At 37.0% G+C, this 15,516-nt stretch overlaps 2 protein-coding genes across 2 annotated transcripts in view; both read right to left on the reverse strand.

Moving 5' to 3' along the window:
• The window catches only part of LOC105362159 (E3 ubiquitin-protein ligase Rnf220), a 132,606-nt gene extending 122,732 nt beyond the window's left edge, over positions 1-9,874 (reverse strand). The window contains exons 1-2 of the mRNA XM_011499512.1: positions 9,497-9,874; positions 3,759-4,242 (exon numbers count right to left, since the gene is read on the reverse strand). Of these exons, the coding sequence (XP_011497814.1) occupies positions 3,759-4,242; positions 9,497-9,610 (598 nt within the window). The 5' untranslated portion in view covers positions 9,611-9,874. The remainder of the gene's footprint in view (positions 1-3,758; positions 4,243-9,496) is intronic.
• Positions 9,875-11,943: 2,069 nt separating this feature from the next.
• Positions 11,944-14,404, reverse strand: LOC105362160 (zinc finger protein 83). Its single transcript, XM_011499514.1, has 3 exons — positions 14,209-14,404; positions 13,976-14,122; positions 11,944-13,835 (listed from the first exon to the last, which is right to left on the reverse strand). Exons 1-3 carry the CDS (start codon positions 14,344-14,346, stop codon positions 12,117-12,119), a joined length of 2,004 nt encoding a protein of 667 aa, XP_011497816.1. The 5' UTR covers positions 14,347-14,404; the 3' UTR covers positions 11,944-12,116.
• Between the last annotated feature and the right edge of the window lie 1,112 nt (positions 14,405-15,516).

The raw sequence follows: 15,516 nt of genomic DNA on the forward strand, positions 1-15,516 counted from the left end.
TATCCCCCCCCCCCCCCCCCAGCTCCTGGTATCACTAGCTCGCTCTCACTCTGACTCACTACGTCGCTCGCACGTTCTCGCCCTCGGGGCCCTTTTACAGCCGGCTACTAAACGGTCCGGCGTTACGTTTTCTAGACTTTGGATTTTACGGCCAGTTCCTGCGTTAAAATCTCCCGCGCACCAACAGGTCACGAAGACGATCGCAATGGGAAAACTGAGATCGATTCTCCGGGCTACGAATTTATGGAACACCGCTACCGTCGCACTCGTCTCGTCGTTACGCCAGCGAGCCATACGCTACCCCCATTCCCACCCTCGCTAACCACCCATCGCTCTCGTTCCATTCTCCAATCATCTCTCTCACACCATCATGGCATAAATAGTCCGCTAAATGCAATGTAAACGCACCTCTGATAATGATTATTTGCACTCGTGGTCTATCGACGAGCCGAGCCGGCAAAATGATACGATGATTTGTACGGGGATGGGGCTCGACCTGTGTACACGAGCAAAAACTTTCAACGGTTTAGTAAATTAAAAAGTATATCGAATCGGCCACTTGTTAGTCGTTTGTTTTATCAATGAGGAATTTTTTTTCTTCAAACGACGACCCTTACCTAATCCGTCTTTTGCTTATCATATCACCTTTACATTGGCCGGCTCCATAAGACTATAATAAAATAATTTTCAAATTCTATCACATTTGACGCGTGGCCTGCCTCGACTCTCGTTTGATCATCTTTGAGGTTCTTCTCAACAAACTTTTGTACTGTTATGCACGGATCAGAGAGAGAGAGAGAGAGAGAGAGAGAGAGAGAGAGAGAAACAAAGATATATAGCATCTCCATTGTTCGTGCATTTGCTTGGGTAATATAATTTCAGAACATATTAGAAGAAAATATCGTCCAATTGATGATTACATTTACATTTCACTGTAAATTACGAAACTACTGGCTGATCTTTGATCCTCTGATATTAAACATAGATTAAGTTATCTGGTAAACATAAATGCTTTTCACACTTTCTACCTAACTTTTATCCTCTCAATCTAATGGTTATGATCATCTGAGTTTCATAATAATAATAACAATAACAACAACAACAACAACAACAATAATAATAATAATAATAATAATAATAATAATAATAATAATCTATAGAATCTCATAGCACAATCAAAGAATCCAGACTGCGGTTATTTATTTTTCTACTTTATTTTTCCTCTATATATTCTAAAATCCACCATAAACCTTAAGTATTACAATAAAACAAATGGCTCCTCATATTTATAACAATTATACTTTTCTTTCTCTCTTTCTTTCATTCCATCAGCTTAAAAATACGGGATGCATTAAATATTTAAAATAGCTGCGCTGAAAGCTTACATTCTTTTTTTCGCGTACCGTTAACTTTTGCAATTACTAATAACCGTATTCATACTCAATGAAGGCTCGTTTGGTTAAAAATATAAGCAATTAACTTAGAATTGCGGCTATTCCAACCAAACTCACTAATAACGATATAGATAGTTGAATGTAAAATTTCCTGATTTTCTACAAGTTTATATTCCAATGTAGATTAAAGTACAAAAAAACGTCTTATAAGAGATAAATTAGATCAAACGTATGCATGAAACGCGTATATTATGCGAAAAAGAAATTTGTTTTTGCAATCATTTCACGCTTGAATTATACCAGCTTTTAATGAGATGGTAAATAATTAATTTTATATTAAACATGAAAAATCAAGCATAAATAAATTAAAACGAACGAAATTGAGTTTTAATGTATAATATTTAACATAAATTAATTACAATTAAATAAAGAAAAAGAAAAAAAGAAAAAGGAACAAAAAAAGTAACCCCGATAATGTGAACATTTAAAAGAAAATGAAAATGGCATTAATGTAATAAAATATAAATTTACGAGACATTTGCAAGTAAAAAGGATATAAGATTTATTGAGGCACTAAAATTAAGTTATTATGACAATGAATACTCTATCATCTTGCGTTTTTAACGTTTTGATTGAAGGAGATTGAAATTTATATTTTTTATAATCATTTACTGTTATGTCTTTATAACATTATAATAATCTTCGACTTCAATAAATTTCATTAATAATTGTTATAAACGAAGTTATAAAAGTGGTGATCGTACTAGGCATAATTATTAAAATTACAATACTTTATTCAATTAATATCGAGGTTAAAAATTAAGAAAATTATAAGGACTTTCAATTTCTCTTTAAGTAGTGCAAGTCTATAGGGTTTTTTTTCCTCCCCTCAATGCAATTGAAAATATTGAGACTCCTTTGTATATCTTATAAGTGATATTTGAGTATTTTTCATCAATGTGCGATATTATTTATATGATTTTATATGATATCGTTTATATGATATTGCTGAAATTTTCGTTTAGTAAATTATATAACTGCTCCATCAAATTAATAATAAAAAAATTTTATGTCTTTTTCGGAAACAAATATTTTTTAACGACATTCACAGAATAAGTTTTGAATTATTTATTTTAAACTCATTTGCTCGAAATTTTGTGCAAATAATCTCAATTTCGTTATCCTTAAAAATACATAAGATGTTGGCAATATATCATGTTTTCCCGAAGCGAAATCTCTTTACAAAATATTATGGGAATGAGACATCGACATTTGCTTATAAAAAAAATCAGCCATTTTTACGAGTCCCAATATATTTGTAAAATCAAGCACATATACGTTTAATTCATGTCATGTAGATAATAAAACTCTGTATATATATATATATATATATATATTTCTCAGATAGAATCTCGCGACACGCATCACACGTATACCGTCGGAACATCAATGAAGTAACAAAATGTAAAAATATGCTCGGAAACACTGTCATTTAAAAAATGAAAATTACGATGGTACTTTGGCAAATTAATAACATTGGTGCATTAAAGCTTTGGGAAAGTTCAAATTCAAAAATTGCACACATACGAAATAATTTTACAGCTTCGTATGAAACGTATCTCCTCGAGAAAAAATTAATAATACTATTAATAATAATATTAATAATAATATTAATAATAATAATAACAATAACAATCATAATAATAATAATAATAATAATAACAATAATAATAACAACAGCAACATTGATAATATAATAATGTTGTAATTGATAATAGCATTTTATACGTGTATTGTTAAGGAAATTGAGGCTTCTACAAAGATATAAATATTGACGGCGCTATATCTTTGATGGAAATATCGTTGACGAAATTCTTGAAAATTACGGCTAATATTCATTTTGAAAGCCTCGTTAAATATCCGATATTTAACAGCTTTCGGACAAATATTGACAGCTATAAAAATCGTTAGATTCTTTCAAGGAGCGCGAATTTTCAGACGACTTGTGAAGCGCGCGCATAGCTAAAATTGAAAATCAATTGAAATCGCAGGCGCAACCACAACCAATACACACTATTATTCCCTATGCTTTGGATGCATTTATAATCCTCCGTTCCCAACAGCAATTATCCGAGGCAAAAAGGACCGAACGAGCCCATCCCCCTCCAATCCCATCCCCCTCCAATCCCATCCCCGCGTCCCTCGCGGCCCACGACAGCAGCGTCCGGCCGTCGGCCAACGAGCTCTTCACCCTCGACAGAATCCGAAAGCTTGGAGGCCCGAACTTGGGTCATCGACTGATCGGGATCGCCTCGTCGATTGACGAGCAAACGAGCAAAATGAAGAAAGCAAGACGGTACTCACTGCGATAGGGTCGGCCCTCCTCAGGCGTGGACCTCTCGGTGTTCTCGGAGCAGGGCGTAGCGCTGGCCTCGCGCTCCTCCTCGGCAGTCTGACTGCCAGCTGCCGCCGGCTGATTCGAGCCGCTGCTCCCGGGTGGTGACCTGCTCGTCGAGTTGGCCGGGCTCTGGGGCGCGAGGTCGGCCGCCTGCGAGGCCACCGACGGGGAGAACATGCTCGACATGCTCGAGAGGGAGCCGAGGCTCGAGAGGCCCGTGGGCACTCCACCGGGGGTCGAGACACCCGCACCCTCGGTCTCGATCTTCAGTCGCTTCTGGGGCGGCGCGAAGGCCGACGGCGCCAGAGGACGGAACGCACTGCTAAACGGCAGCCTATGCTCCAAGGGATGAAGGAACTGGTGCTGCAGATGCAGCATGTGATGCAGCCGATAGTCGAGGGAGGCTGCCGCCTGGCCGAAGGGATTCTGCAGCTCCTTCGTGTCGCCGATCTGCAATGGAATTACGGGGCTCTTTCTTATCACTGGCCTTTAACAATTTTCGCACGGATCGTCTAGGTCGGGTGGGAAGGAGGTCGGGAATCTTCCGTGGCTTTCCTTCGAGGACCATTGCCGATCGTAGGCCTAATTGGAATTGGGAAGAACGTGAGTTGAGATGTTATTGCTTGTGCTCTCGATCGGAGATTGACGAACGAGTAATTCGCGTTTGGTTTGATAATGAGTTGATCACTAATGAGTTTCGTTTCACCACTTACGTATGGTCAAATGACGGAAGGCCGCTATCAATTGGCCGTGGAATCGATGATTATTAAATCAGTAAATTCTTAACGCACAGTAGTGCTAGACGAGGTTCGCTTGAATTTTCCGCCGTACATGCTAATGCAAATACATAGCGATTAGATATATTGGAGAAAAAGTCTATATGATCTGTCCGACGCATATGCTAATCTGTATATTCTGACGATTTGTTTAAAATTTCAGCATTCACGTTACAATGTTGCGTAAAAGAAAAATTCCACTTCAAGTTTTTCCATTTAATAAATTATTGTTGCAAGAATTTATATAGTAGTTGGTAATAAGAGAGACACAGAATGAGCCAGATAGATAGATAGAGAGAGAGAGAGAGAGAGAGAAGAGATAAGAGAACAGAAATTCCACAACTTAAATTATACAGGACTCTGAAGTTACTGTTCTTACAGCAAATATGTTCTTTCTCAAAATTGTATAATCGATGTTTGCCCAAAGACCAGATCTGCTAACACAAAAAGACTTTATTTTCCTTTCCCTGTACGCAATTCTAACAAAAACTTACTTTTGATTTTCAAGAAATTTCATCTCATTTATCCGCTTAGCTTCCTCTAAACATTAAAAATACTCTAAAACTACCTGAATTATTTACTTTTACAGATTAGAAGTCAATTTACATTCTTTTAATAATGTTTATTCGAATATTTCGCATTGCTTTGATTTTCAATAAAAACTAAAGGAATTCTTTTCAAATTACTTTATTATCTACGATAGTTTCTTTCGAATTTTATGCACTTTTTAAAAAATTACATAAATATTTTGCACAACTTCCATTTTTTTAATTTTGACGAACGATTTTACCTTGGCGAAATAATTATAATGGTAATAGTTGTTACATTTTCAGAAAAATATTAATCAAATGTATTTATTTTAGCAATTATTCTAATAGCCTGTTGTTTTAATTTTCATTGTTATAATATTTACGTTTTCCTACCCACATTCTCTATGACCAAATTCCAACTACACATATGCCTACATATATACATCAAAACATATATGCACTTATGCATTTACGTATGTATGTTTGTATGCACGCGAATATATTTGTAATGTGTAATTTATGATGATATCTAATAGGTGACTCTAAATGATATGAAACTTAAATTATTTCTCACATTGAAGAATGGAGAATGTTTCATTCTATCCTCCATTTATATGAGAAATTATTTCTTCATCGTTAAGAAAGCAGCAAGTTTTTAAATATATAGGTGGATTGTTAAAATTAAAATTCATGTAAATTCAATAGAGTGACTAGAGTGACACTTTTCAAAAGGTAAAACTAGTGAAATATTCACGCGACCGTCAAAACTTTAATACGCCATTTCAATAACAATTATTTACAGTAAATCAAGAGTTTTAATATTAAACAAACGGATAAAAAAAGGCGAATGTAAATGTAATTAGTGATGTGAATTTCATTTTTCTCTCCAACGTCCTGACCAAAACACACATCTTTTAACGCGCACATTTTTTAAAGAATTCTTTTCCACTTAGCACACACAAATCTTTTTCAAATGCTCATTATTGTTATGCTCGTTGCATTACGCATGCATGTAATTAAAAATTCTTTATTCTTTATTTGTATTGTATTTATTCTCTAATTGTATTGTATAATTTGTTTATTGATAAATCATCGAGTCAACGAGCGAGCCAATGAACTAAAATGAATTGTAGTCTTTTTCTATTTCACTTGGGACGCAATTAAATCGCGTTGTGTATTAATTCGAATTACTATTAATTAATGAAATAGGAATTAATAAATTACACAATAATCCGGTACTTATCGATCGGTTATATATTTTATCTATAAAATTTTTAATCGAGATCTAATTTGTTATGTGCTTTCGCGTTTCGTTCCTCATTTACGTGCACTGTCAATGAATAATATCACACATATTTATTTCTTCACTTTCCATCCAATTCCAAAGATAATTGTTTAAAAGAAATTTTCACAACACGCTTTACTAAATTTTACATATTAACTTTCTGCACTCTAAGCACTTAAAATTATTTTAATAGTTTTTAACGTCATGTTTAACATAATTTATCGTGAAATTTCTAATAGTATGTAAAAGATTTTCTACTTCAAATATAATTTACAACTTATAAGAGTACACGTGTATTTGTTTATACATACGTAAACACAAAGTTTGTAAGTATTTTTTTTTCTTTCTTTCATTGTTGTTTTATAGACAAACACTTATATGGGCGCTTGATTGAAAAGGATATTTTATAAACTAAAATTATGTGAATAAGATTTCTAACAAAACAATTTCAAGCATGTTAAACGATCGTTAGCCGATTGGGAAAGTTAATTAATATTAAACTTAGGTTTTACAAGCGAGCCAAGGAAGTATAAAATTTGTGATATCTCAAGATGATTGACGTTACAAACTGGAAACCTGTAAATCACAAAATAATTACAACGACTCTATCTGCGCGGAAAATAGAAAGATTTTATTAGAGAATTAAGGAAGTCCTGAAAAGAAATTTGACAAATTGATTCCATAATTAAGAATGTTAAGCGTTCAATTCCGTTCATTAAAAAAATTTTCCAAAATTTTTAATCTAATATCCTATCTTATTTAATCGGCAAACGTCGAGTTACACTTTCACGATAATAGTAAAGAAATTTCTTGTTTGTTGAATTTCATCGGATCTCGATTGCGAATTAGTCTTTGTGTGTGTGTGTGTGTGTGTATATATATATATATATATATATATAGACAACGAAAGATATATTTGTAAATTACATCTTAATTTTTCGGATTCATTTTTGAAAAGGGATACCTTTTACATTTCACACGAAACAAATGTTCATTCGGTGCGTAATATACATATTTTGTAGCTCATAAATCACCGTACCTTGAGGAATGACTCATAAAATGTTAAAAAAAAAAAAGTTGAGCTTTTGTTTTATTCTGAGTAAAAAATTCCATGTTTTATAACTGTTTTTAAATTTAAAGAATATACATAAATAATGCTCAAATGTGATAAATTTTTTATGAGGCGTATTTCACAAGTAGGTGCAATGGGGACTACAAAGTTACTGTACGCATCTTTACTTCAGCCAGGAGAAATTATGCTTTCGGCTTCAGAATATAAGTATTATAAGCTCTTTTCATTCAGCTAATAAAAACTGTTTATGAAATGCCTTATACTACCGTAATCATTATAGCTCTACAAGAGCGCGTAAATAAATAATACAATTTTATTAGTGTAAAAATTTATAGGATAATACATTCGTAATATAAAAATTCGAAATTCATGCATTAGAAGATAAATATTAAGAGAAATTTCGTTTGAATGTTTTTCAATGGCTCGAGGAAGCTTATATAAGTTGCTCGAAGAACAACAAAATAACGATAACTCTTAAGCTCGTTATTATTTGTAAGGATAAATTAATAGAAAATCTCTTACACACACGCGCTCGTGCACTATCTCTCTCTCTCTCTCTCTCTCTCTCTCGATCTTTATCTATCTATCTCCCTCTACATGTATCTACATACATATATATATATATATATATATATATATATATATATATACCTAAGTTTAACGTTAAAGCAATCGGTTGACCGGTCCATTAGGTTTCAAGATCCTTATAATGTAACGGCCTAAATGTTTGGAATGCATCGCAAATATGGCGATGAAATTTTGAAATTGGGGTAGCAAAGTGACATTTCTCGACGCTCGCTAAAACGGATTTTTTTTTTCTTTTTCATTGATAATCAATCAACCATTTGTCTCTGCTCACGTTCTATTCACGATGCACGGAATTTCCTAGACAATTATAACAATGTGCCATATCGCAGAGAGTGCTTTCGAGTTCGCAAACTCAAGTCGAATATGCAAGTATACGAGCTCCAAGGACAATAGTCACAAATTTTCTCGCTACTTTTCTCCCTTATCTCGTAATGGGGAGAAGGCGACGATTTAGGAGGACAAGGAAGCGGATAAATTATCTGCCGAAAAGAGGAGAGTAATAATGCGCAATGGCAGAGGAGGGATGTAAAACGGTTACGTTATACACTTGAGGTCAGGAACATGTTGAAAATTTTTCCGTCGATGTCAAATGGATGTGAAAGCGATGTATTTGCTTGGAAAATCTCATCGTTAGAGCAAAAAAGCGAATGCGACGAAAAGGATGTCTCATGGGATATGGACATGGATGCGCAACGAGCCGTAATTGTAATGCAAAGGTGTCGCATTACGAAATAAATGACAGAGTATTTAAAAGGAAAAAGCGAAGGAAAGATGATGATAATGATGATGATGATGAGGAAGAGGAAGAGGAGGAGGAGGAGGAGGAGGAGGAGGAGGAACGAGAATGTATGAGACAGAGGGTGAGTACGAGGGTGACGAGGGAGCAGGTGAAGGAGTTGGAGGAGGTGGTGGTGGTGGTGGTGGTGATGATGGTGGTGATGGTGGTGGTGGTGGTGGTTGTGGTGGTGGTTGTGGTGGTTGTGGTGATGGTGGTGTAGTATTGTAGTGATGTAGTAGATGGTGGTGGTGGTGTCGTATTGTAGTGATGTAGTAGGTGGTGGTGGTGGTGTCGTATTGTAGTGATGTAGTAGGTGGTGGTGGTGGTGGTGGTGGTGATGGTGTAGTGGGTGGCGGTGGTGACGGTGGCGACGGTGGTAGTGGCGGTGGTAGCTGAGGGGTAGGGCGGCAGAGTTATAGGGGGATGGGGTACGGGAGAGGCGGAAGCAGTCGTCGGGCGTTGGACGACGGCTCGCTTGCACATGGAGCATTTAAGTGAAGCGCGATCCTTGGCAAGTGTATCACATGTCGTAAGGTCGGTTGGGTTGCCTCGCGCTCTCCACTTCCATCCAAACACACGAATTACAAATCCGCGTATCACTAGGGTCGCGCGAGTACCGCCGCCGCGCATGCAACAGGCGCCCGGCGTATACCCTCGTCCCGGTCGTATACTAACTTGCGGATTGAAGGGTCTTTGCATTCTGAGGGCGGCCTCGGAGAAGCCCCCGGCCTGGGAGAACACGACCAGGGGCGGCGGCAGCTGGTTGGGCACGTAGGCCGAATTATCCATGCTGGTGTCCGGGTCGCGGCTCGCGCGCGACTCTGCCGGGAGGCGGCGAGGCGTATTCAAACGGTTGGCGCGTCCGCCGGCGCACCTAACCTATAATCAGGCGCGGAAGTCGGCGCGTGCAGCGTACACGGCAAGTTAGCGAGCGGCTAATCGGTGACGGATGCCACGGATACTACGGCGCGGCTGCTCGCTCAGATGCTCCGGGCCTCGGTCATGCTCGTCCTGGGACTGAGAAGCGAGGACGGCATCGCGCTCGCGGCTATGCGGGCCCCGAATCGCTGCGATATCAGCCGGCCGACCTAACCTCTCCGGGAGTGCGCGTCGCGCTCCGGAGGAGCCTCCGCGGGCGAGGTCCGGGTGGCCGTCGGGGTTGGCTCGAGGATGCCGGCTGCCCGCCCGAGCTGCCTCGGGAACATGCGAGTGCAGACTGAAACGTGCGAGAGGAGTGAGGGTACTTACCCGTCGGCTCAGCGGCTAACGGCGAGGAGGTGGTGGAGGTGGTGGCGGTCCGTGGCTCCTGCCCCCTGCCCTGCCTGCGGCCTGCTGTTGGCGCGACTTGGACTCCCGGCCGCGGTGGCGCCACCTCCGGGACATCCTACCCGGCTCCCCCTACCGCGCGTAAACGCCGAGCCGTCCACACCCCCACCCCGTCACGCTCTTACTCACTCGCGCACCCACGATCGCGATTATCCTCCGCGGTCTTACCCGGCTGGCTGCCTGCTCAATTCCTCCTCTCGCGGATCCTCCACACGTGCGGCCGCGCAAGCGCCTCGAAACGACGAGCGAATGAGTGAGAGAGCGAGAGCAAGTAACAGTCGCTCTCCTTCTTTCTCGGTGCGCACGCGTGCGGACACGCGAGTCGACGCCTGCTTATGTGCATTGCTTTAAATTGTGCGCGAGGTGGTGCTTGCTCGGTCGCGTAGCTCCAAGCTTTTATCTTCATGAAGGAATATAATGGATTTGATGCTTTTTTGTTTGCGGAGACGGATAGAGGCTGTAATGATTGACACTCGGCTTCGTGCTTTCTTTAATATCTTATTATTCGCATGTGGTACATGGTTCTCGTGACGTTGTATAATATAGTATTGTAATTACAAATAGAGTAATTGGCTGTTGAGATATTATCGAGGTTTATTGTTTAATAATGCGTTGACCATTCGTTAAGGAATATCCTTCGAATCCTGTTAAATGGCGAGCGATCGTTCCGTTATCGTAGCGTTGTAGCGACATCGACTGTTGCGATTTGTCTCCCCGCGCACCGCACCCCATCGCAATTATAAAAGTCAAATCTAATTTTTTGCGTTCCCAGCTTTCTTTATCTGGGCTCGCTTAAAAAAATTAATATTATCAGGTGGGACGTGCGCTACGCGAAGGAGAAATAATAACGAGGATAATAAGATTTGCTTCCAAGTCGTCAGCTCGCGTTCGCGATTCGCGATTGTTTGATTGTTGAGTGTTTCGCGCGCGATACATCATTACTATGTTTTTGCTTAATTTTTTCTTTTATTTTTTAAAAATGAATATATGCAAAATATTTACATATTCAGCATGAAGGAAGGACACGAACAATTGATTAAAAAATTTCTTAGTGAAATTCTAAATGTATAACCAGACGGAACGATTGTTGGGATTGGCACTTTTCGAATATCTCAATCTCGTATATTTGTTATAGAAAAATAGAAAATAGCCCAACAATAAGGTCTAATTAACTGTTATTACGACTCGTATGATGATTTCTTAAGATTTGAATAGGATATGTACTTAAGCAGTAATGTAATAATTTACAATGTTATTTTACATATTTATAACTGAATTTGAACAAATTTTTTTGGTTTTGATTAAGAAATAGACGAAGGCTTTTCATTTTCATCTTTTTATCATGCATGGGCATTGTGTAGGTAATTATTATCACGTTATTTCGTGAGTTTTAAGAGTACTTTAAAAGTTAATCGATAATTTACATTTTTGAAAATGTTCCCTTCTCGACTCTCTACTCTTTTTCATTTATCTTTTTCCCAATTATCGTATTACAACGTATAATATAAAAACACTAACAAATGCAACGATAGATGCATTAACATTAAATATTTTCATTATGTTTCAGGACGATTGCGTTGTACTATTATTGTATATTCGTAAAACAATATTCGTGATAATTTTTGCTTATTAAAAAATTAAGGTATAATAAACATAATTTTGTATTTGTAAATCGCATTATTTCATTGAGATAAAGAGCATGTAAATGTGGCGATACAAATTTGCGAAACGAAAGGTTTTACATATCATCTTATTGATTTCTTATTTTTTATTTCTTATCGTACATTTTTAAGCATAAAATGTAGGAATTATCAAAAACGAAAAATTAATTAAGTATCTCCATCTATTGGGTGATGCAACAAATGCACAACTACTCTGGCATGCATGTAGGTAAAAACGAGAATTATTAATGTTCGATGATAGAACGTATTTACATGATATTAAATAAAAGGCCTATTCAATTAATAATTTACGTATACTGTATAAGACTAAGCAATGAATCGACATTTTCTTTCTCAGAATCTTCTTTCGAAATAATCTGGATAGATTCATCGCATAAGAAAATTTGTTCGACGAAAATAGTGTCCGAATTAGTTTGATCCGGAACAATATTAATGACTTCTGCTGGAATTTCAATGGCATTCGCTTCCTTCGTCTTCCTAGATTTAGTACGTTTGAATTTTGGTCTGCCATTATGTATCTTCATGTGACGCCTCAGATCATACCTCCCAATAAACTTTGCACTACAAACGTCGCACTCGAATGGCTTCCCATCGCTATGAGTCCACATATGACGACGAAGAGCAGCACTAAATGTAAATGCCATTCCACAAACGGTGCATACATAAGGTTTCTCCCCGGAGTGTAACAAACTGTGATCTCTTAAAGTTGCCTTTTGATTGAAACTTTTTCCACAGACCTCGCATGTGAAACTTCGTGGATTTGTATGGATTTTCTGATGATTCAGAAGATTACCTTGTTGTGAAAATGACTTGTTGCATATGATACAATTGTAAGGTTTTTCTCCGGTATGAACCCTCATATGGGTTGTTAGAGTACGATTGTTCAAAAATCTTCTATTGCATACGTTGCAGGGGTATTTGGGCAAATGCAAACCTTGAGGATCGAGATGAGAAATTAAATGACGCTTGTAATTGCCTTTGTGATTGAATACTCTAGGGCATTGACTACATCTAAACGGTGCTCCTTGACTGTGAGACAAAATGTGCTCTTCCAGTTCACTTTTGACTTTAAAACGTATGCCACATTTAGCACAGCGGTGTCGAGGAAAATCCGTGTGACAGGCCATGTGACGTTTCAGATATCTCTTCATTACATACGATTTATTGCAAAGGAAGCAGGAATAAGGAGTTGGACCCTTGTGGATTTTTACGTGTGCCTTCAGATGTTTAATACTATCGCAATCCATTTCGCAAACAACGCAATAAAACGGCCCGGTACTTGGCACGTGTAAATCCACTATGTGGTTTAAAGCTTGCGAAAGTACCGAATAATTTTGCAAACAAAGCGTGCATTGATATTGTACCACTTTTCCATCATCTTTGATCTCTTTAACTTTTGTTATCGTGTCGTTAATACTACCAACGATGTATTCCTTCGAATCTACATAAAAGTCAGAGTCATCGCTATCGTTATCCTCTTGCTTATTAATACCTAAATTAGAACTATTGTAAATTTGGTTTTTTACGCTCGATTCATCGTCGACTTTAGAATTTTCATTAAGGCTTGAACCATTGGCTCCAACATGCTTTCCATTTTCTACTCTTTTATTATCAGCGAGTAACGTAAGAGGCTGCTGGAACTCATAATTACACCGATCTTCAATGAATTTGGATTCGTTAGTACTACTAATCTCTTCAATGAATTTGGCTTCGTTAGTACTACTAATTGTATTAAATTCATTCGAATGAAATACAACGTGTATTTCATTATTCAGATTTGTATCAGTTAAGGTCTCTTCTACCTTTACAATAATGTCTTCGCTTATCTTGTCCGCATCGTTTATAATATCATCTTTCTCTTCTTTCAATTCTACATTTATAATATTGTCGTCTCCATTAGCGCACAAATTGCTTTTCTGCTCTCGAACATAATTGCAGTCTTCTTGTAACAACATTTTTGAGTCCATATAGCCCATTTTGCTCATTTTTTCATCAACTTCGTCATCCTGAAAAAGAAAAAATTAATATTAAAGTAATACAACAACTTCAAATTAATGCACACATGCGCACACATACAACACGCGCGCGCACACCCGCGCACCCATGCATATATGTATATACGTATATAGTTAAAGTTATTCAATACTTTTTCGTCAGAGATTAGTTGTTCGTTAAACATATGCCTTAGTTTTTTATCCGACTCTTGAACCAAATATTTAAATTCAAAGAATGCATTTGTCCTGTAAGCACATTTGGCACAAAGTTTTGTTGGCAAGCCATCACATTTGTTTACCTAATAACATTAATTACACAAATTTAGTATATCGTAAGTTATTACAAGTCTGAAATATTAAAGCCACACAATAGGAAAAAGCTAACCTGAATTGAAGTCAATTCAGCAAGTTTACTTGGTAAATCATTATCATTAATTTCATCATCGTCGTACAAGGGAAGTAAAACACCTTCAACTTCCATACATGCTCGACACATATCTGCCCAACTAATTTCCCAATTCATTTTATTACTAACTGGCAGCTTCTATCTTATGTTCTATCATACAGGAAACAGAGAGATGAAAAAATTCGAAATTTTTACACAAATAAAATTTAAAGATACATCATTCTCCATAAAACATGTAAACTGACCCTATAAAATATAAATATGAGTAACCTGTTGTTATTTTATCTAAAGATCATCTGCTTTTACATTATATATATAGTAGATACTGAGAAAAATATGACATTACGCGCTTTTGTATACATACATGTGAATATCGCCTGTTTATATCGCGCAATAGTAGAAATCGTTATTATCAACAGAAATCACGATTACCGACCGTATCGACAATATATTTTGACAGGATGGTGGCGGGCTCTAACGATAATCATAGCAAACTAATAGGCATTGTCGCACTGAGATCTTTAGTCTAGATATGCACATATCTCTCTCTCTCTCTCTCTCTCTCTCTCTCTCTCTGTGCCTGTGTGTGCGTGTATGTAGGCACGCATAATTATAATATATATATATATTGCCGAATATTCGGGTCGAATGGCAATCCTCATCAACATTTTTCCACGTTCAAGTTGTATAAAAGTCCCATGAGAATTTTAAAATATCCACACAATTTTCACTTACGCTACGCTATAAAGCATCTTTTTTTTTTTCAACAAAGTTATTATTTATTTGTAAATTTGGCTTTCATACTTTTTAACAAAGATTTTTAGCCTTTGAAATCTTAAAATTCCCATTATGAAGTTTTACTAACGACGTGATATAATTGCCGTTGATTAATACTTTTAGCAATATTTCATTATTTAATAACTAATCTGCACCTTTATAGTCCAAATTTTCCGAAAATTTTCTCATTGTGCAAACACATATTACAAACAATATCAATAAAAAAATGGAATAAATCCTAAAAAATATTTCGTTTACTAGCAATACTTACGGGAGATGTAGTGAGAATATTCGCCAATTGGAATGTTTAATATATAATTAAAGGATAATTATTATGACAGACATATCGTGACACAAATACTCGCTTTTACAATCAATATTATCAATAAAAGCGATAAATAACAAAAAGCGTAAAAGTAAGGACTGCGTAAAATGTTTGTTAAGCAAAATTTGCAAAGGATGTGGGATGGCTGTGCAATGGCTAAAACGAATTAGAGAAATCAATGTAGA

This window comes from Ceratosolen solmsi, unplaced genomic scaffold (genome assembly GCF_000503995.2).
Source record: "Ceratosolen solmsi marchali unplaced genomic scaffold, CerSol_1.0 scaffold35, whole genome shotgun sequence".
Taxonomy (NCBI): Eukaryota; Metazoa; Arthropoda; class Insecta; order Hymenoptera; family Agaonidae; genus Ceratosolen; species Ceratosolen solmsi.

Excerpts from the sequence above, each read along its gene's own strand:
- LOC105362160 (XM_011499514.1), bottom strand. The coding sequence starts at position 14,346 with ATGAATTGGGAAATTAGTTGGGCAGATATGTGTCGAGCATGTATGGAA. Across the intron at positions 14,123-14,208 it reads CTGAATTGACTTCAATTCAG|GTAAACAAATGTGATGGCTT; the intron begins GTTAGCTTTTTC and ends TAATGTTATTAG. Across the intron at positions 13,836-13,975 it reads AACTAATCTCTGACGAAAAA|GATGACGAAGTTGATGAAAA; the intron begins GTATTGAATAAC and ends TTTCTTTTTCAG.